The sequence below is a fragment of the Solanum tuberosum genome, unplaced genomic scaffold (assembly GCF_000226075.1).
Source record: "Solanum tuberosum cultivar DM 1-3 516 R44 unplaced genomic scaffold, SolTub_3.0 scf00966, whole genome shotgun sequence".
Taxonomy (NCBI): Eukaryota; Viridiplantae; Streptophyta; class Magnoliopsida; order Solanales; family Solanaceae; genus Solanum; species Solanum tuberosum.
In genome coordinates, this window is record NW_006239912.1 from 9101 (window position 1) to 11451 (window position 2351).

The following is a 2351-nucleotide window of genomic DNA, read 5'->3' on the forward strand; positions in this document are numbered from 1 at the left end:
AGTAATATATAACTATCTTTTTTTCTAAATGCTAAATATTCTTAAACAAATTGATTGTGTTTATTATAATAACCAAATTTTACTTACATTATGCTAACAATTTCAGAAATAGCAAAGATAATAGATATAATAAGGTTCTACAACTATAGTTTCGATAAATGCATTTCATAGCTATAATTTTGTATGCTATGGAGGCTGCGGTTTGTATATTCGCAAGCGAATATACTAACGGGTAAGTATATACAATTTTTTTGTATTTATACATTTAGAAATTTTTCAAAACTTCGTTTATATATTTTGCTTGTCAATATATAAACATGATAATTCATTATAATTTTTCCACAAATCGTAATACAAATAGCTAGGATAAGAATATATACAACACGAATCCCATTTTATGTCAAACCCCATTTTATGCTCATGCTATAAAAAATTAGTAGGTGCACCAATACTATGTATTCATTAACTTCAATTTTTACTAGTTACATTTTTTGCTCCAATTAACAAACAAGAAGAAATGCAAAACAAAAAAAATGAAAATAAATAACAACACATATGTAAATGAAAATTTGATCAATGTTGAATGAAGTGATTAGAAAATGTCAAGAATTTCCAATATGAAATTGTTGCAAAGTGGGCAATTAGCTCCTTCAACCCAAAGTTCCCTTGAACATAACCTGCAAAATGAATGTCCACAAGGTACAAATGCTGCACCTTTATGTCTAACTTGACAAACACAACAATTATTTAAGTTATCTCCACCAACATCACCACCACCATCGTCCTCATCGTCGTCCTCGTCCTCTCCCATCATGTATGATGAACCTTCTGACTCCGCTAATAATGCCATCAATGACATTCTAACCGGTTCCTCTCCTTCTTTTGTTTCCTCTCCTTCTTCCGCGCTCTCTTCTTCATTTTCTTCTTCTTCTGACTCGTCCTCTTCACATTCACTACCCGTCTCAGATCTTCTCATTGACATTGAAGGGTCAAATTTCGTACTAGGGCTTCCTCTTTGAGCTTTACTTGCATTTCTATTCAACGTTCTATTCCTTGACCCGAATTCATTACCTATGTCATCAGGGTACGTGGCATCTTTCGATGAAGGAAATCGGGCTGAAAGCCTACGATTTATTGATCTATTATTACCTTGATTAATTGGAATGTCAGAAGTACTTGTCGTAATCGAATCCATTTAGCTTTTCTCTAAAGTATTTGCAAGTGTTTCTAGAAGATTCTTTAAGGACTTGCAAGATTATTTTGAAATTGATGTTCCTGCTATTATTGTTGTTGTTATTGTTCTCTTCGACTCTGAGAAATCTTGCGAGTTCAAAAAATTGACTAAATTGTCACTAGTACTCTTGCCACCAACAATAACACATCCACAATTTTGTAGGGAATTCCTACAAAATACAAATAAGATGAGAAATTTCACGTAGAATTCAAAAACCTAATACTAATTGAAAATTTTAAAAATAACATCGTGAATTTTCTTAGGCAATGGTAGATCTAGTGCGATGAACATTATATATATCAAAATTTTGAAAGGATTAGGTCGTAATTCGTAATGAGATTTAAAAAACTGGGGACAAAAAATAATTCACCATTTTATCGAGATGGATCTTTTTTTTACAGAATTCAGACAAAAAAATTGTAATGCAAAAATCAAAGAGAGAGAAAAGAATCAAGAATTGCTAACCAAAAATTCTAGATGCGATCTATCAAATCATGGGAGTTCATACACAAAGTTTGAAGTAAGAAAAAAAAAATTGAATTCATGAAAAAAAGAAAGGTATTCTGCCTAAATAAAAAAAAATACTAAAGATCAGAATCATAAAATTTCTCAATTCAAACATGTGAGATTTGTAAACACAAGATCTCATGACAAATGTATACAAAAAGATTAAGAGGGGTACAAGAAAACATACATGAAAAGGCATATCTCGTTGAATCAAACAAAGCTCATATCTTGTAAATCAATGAAGAAGAAGAAAAAAATGTACAAAAGGGAAAAATACACACATTTCATAGAGAGGGAGAGAGAGAAAAGAGAGAGAGGGGAAGAAAGGAAAGTGAAACAAAAAAGGTTCGTTTCCCCGCTACTCTCTCTAGCTCTCTCACTCACTATGTCCCCTCTCTCATGTTTGTTTATTATTCAATAAAACGGACGAAAAATCATATTTTTATTTAATTTTACTTAAATTCTCAAGTTTTTCTTAATTTTCATGCATTTTTGACTTATTCGTTCGTTGATTGATGATTTTCTAAATAAAATTAATGTGTATTTTGTCATCTGAATTATCAACCTCATTAGATTAGATTTTCTAATATCATGGCATGTTCTTCCAACT

General features: G+C 31.1%; 1 protein-coding gene across 1 annotated transcript; it reads right to left on the reverse strand.

The window, feature by feature from the left end:
* Nucleotides 1-592: 592 nt before the first annotated feature.
* LOC107059237 (VID27-like protein) lies at nt 593-1195 on the reverse strand. The gene has a single exon (XM_015305727.1). The coding sequence runs from the start codon at nt 1193-1195 to the stop codon at nt 593-595; it is 603 nt and encodes a 200-aa protein (XP_015161213.1).
* Nucleotides 1196-2351: the final 1156 nt, after the last annotated feature.

Excerpts from the sequence above, each read along its gene's own strand:
- LOC107059237 (XM_015305727.1), bottom strand. The coding sequence starts at position 1,195 with ATGGATTCGATTACGACAAGTACTTCTGACATTCCAATTAATCAAGGT.